The following is a 2,031-nucleotide window of genomic DNA, read 5'->3' as shown; positions in this document are numbered from 1 at the left end:
TGTTTAACTCTGTCTTTGCCAGCATTTTTCATGGTGAATTTTTTTTTCAGGGTTTGAAAAACCAGGCCCGGGTTAAGCTGAACATAGTTAGATGTCCTCCAGTAACCACAGTCTTGATCAGAAGACCAGACCTCAGATATCAGTTGGGCTTCAGTGTGCAGAATGGGATTGTAAGTAGCTTCCACACTTTCTGATCAAGCTTTAACATACATGAAACTTCCTGTCCATTTGTGGGTAAGTTTCAGCGTGGGAAGAGGGAAGCTGCTATTTTCTCCCTTATAGCAAGCAGGATTTTGCACATGTTAAGTCTAAGATATAAAAGTTGGATTAGTGAGAGTTATTTTTTCTCTTTGACTCTACTTACTTCGCAACTTTAGAGTAAGCCAGAGGAGCAGAGAAGTTGTTTTAGGTTAGAGAAGCAAAAATGTGTAGCAGAGTCTGCTTTCAGCATGCATCGTTCATGTCCCTAAGCCGTTGCATGATCTCAAAAGCAAAAGCCTGTCCTTGATCCTCTTTTGTTGCAAGGCATCTGCATCGTGAATGTTGTTAAACAGAGGTCCTTCATAAACTCAAATTTCTAAAGCAGAAGACATGTAACATACAATGCAAACAGCCTTTTCTGAGACTTTGTTCTGCTCTTGGAAGGGAATATCCGTTAGTTTCTTGTCACTGACAAGTTCTGCCTTGAGTCAGTGATGGATCACATTTCAGAATTTGTTGTGAGTCTTTGTATTTAAATGTTGATTTACAGCTTGCAGACAAAAACGGGTAACCAAAAGTCTATGTTCCTTATTCAGCCCACAATAAATTTGTTCTTTGTCTTCCAGATCTGTAGCCTTATGAGAGGAGGCATAGCAGAGAGAGGAGGTGTGCGTGTTGGCCATCGGATCATTGAAATCAATGGACAGAGTGTTGTAGCAACACCTCATGAGAAAATTGTTCACATTCTCTCAAATGCTGTTGGTGAGGTAAGAACCAGCAATATGTCTAGGCAGTATAACATAGCTCATTGCTGTTACCAGAAACAACCAGGTAACAAGTGGTGTCCCTCAAGGGACTGTACCGGGTCCAATACCTCATAATATCTTCATCAGTGACATAGACCATGAGGCTGAGTTGCACCCTCAGCAAGTTTGCAGGTGACACTGAGCTCGGTGCTGCTCGAGGAAAGGGATGCCATTAGAGGCACCTGGACAGACTAGAGAAGTGGCCCATGTGACCCTTGTGAAGTTAAACAGTGCCAATTGCAAAGTCCTGCATTGGGTCTGGGTAATCTCCAACATCAGTAGAGAATGGGGGTGAAGGGATTGAGAGCAACCCTGCAGAGAAGGACTTGGGAGTACTGGTGGATGAAAAATTGGACATGAACCGCAAATGGGTGCTTGCTGCGCAGAAAGCCAGCCATATCCTGGTTGGGCATAAGGAAGAATTCATCATTATAAGGGTGGTGAAGTTGCCCAGAGAAGCTGTGAATGCCTCATCCCTTGAAGTGTTCAAGGCTGGTTTAGTAAAATATGTCTGCCTGCAATAGGACAGTTTGGATTAGATGATCTTCAAGGGTCTCTTCCAGTTCAAACTGTTCGATAATTCTGTGATTCTGCATCCATTAGCTTGTTGCTAGTCAAGTCCAAAAAGCAGAAGTGAGAGCAAGCCAGCACAGTTTCTTTCACTATTTTCCCATAGTTCTTTATTGTTTTAGAAGAGCCCTAATCTGAAAATACAAAGTGTCATTGATACTAAACATACCGTTTCATAAAATTACCACCTATAAGACTTCAATGAGGGTATGAAAATTTTTAAGTTTTACCTTTCTTTTCTGCCCTGCTGATTCCTTCACATGTGGTATGCATATTAGGAACATTGATTAACTTGGCTTACTTCCTCTAGATTCATATGAAGACGATGCCAGCTGCCATGTACAGACTGTTGACTGCGCAAGAGCAACCAGTTTACATCTAAAGCTGACACCTTGCTGTCACAACGTGCATGGAAGATGTTTTTCCTCATTTGTGCTTGTCTCTAGTGCTGCAT

At 42.1% G+C, this 2,031-nt stretch overlaps 1 protein-coding gene across 1 annotated transcript in view; it reads left to right on the top strand.

The window, feature by feature from the left end:
• LOC103808617 (amyloid beta A4 precursor protein-binding family A member 1) overlaps positions 1–1,959 on the top strand; it is a gene marked incomplete at its 5' end in the record, with an annotated part of 16,301 nt that extends 14,342 nt beyond the window's left edge. Inside the window, 3 exons of the mRNA XM_009081448.1 lie at positions 51–170; positions 828–968; positions 1,888–1,959. Of these exons, the coding sequence (XP_009079696.1) occupies positions 51–170; positions 828–968; positions 1,888–1,959 (333 nt within the window). The remainder of the gene's footprint in view (positions 1–50; positions 171–827; positions 969–1,887) is intronic.
• Positions 1,960–2,031: the final 72 nt, after the last annotated feature.

The sequence above is a fragment of the Acanthisitta chloris genome, unplaced genomic scaffold (genome assembly GCF_000695815.1).
Source record: "Acanthisitta chloris isolate BGI_N310 unplaced genomic scaffold, ASM69581v1 scaffold13150, whole genome shotgun sequence".
NCBI classification, from domain to species: domain Eukaryota; kingdom Metazoa; phylum Chordata; class Aves; order Passeriformes; family Acanthisittidae; genus Acanthisitta; species Acanthisitta chloris.
The sequence above is the reverse complement of the archived record's forward strand: the minus strand, read 5'-3'. Positions and strand labels throughout refer to the sequence as shown.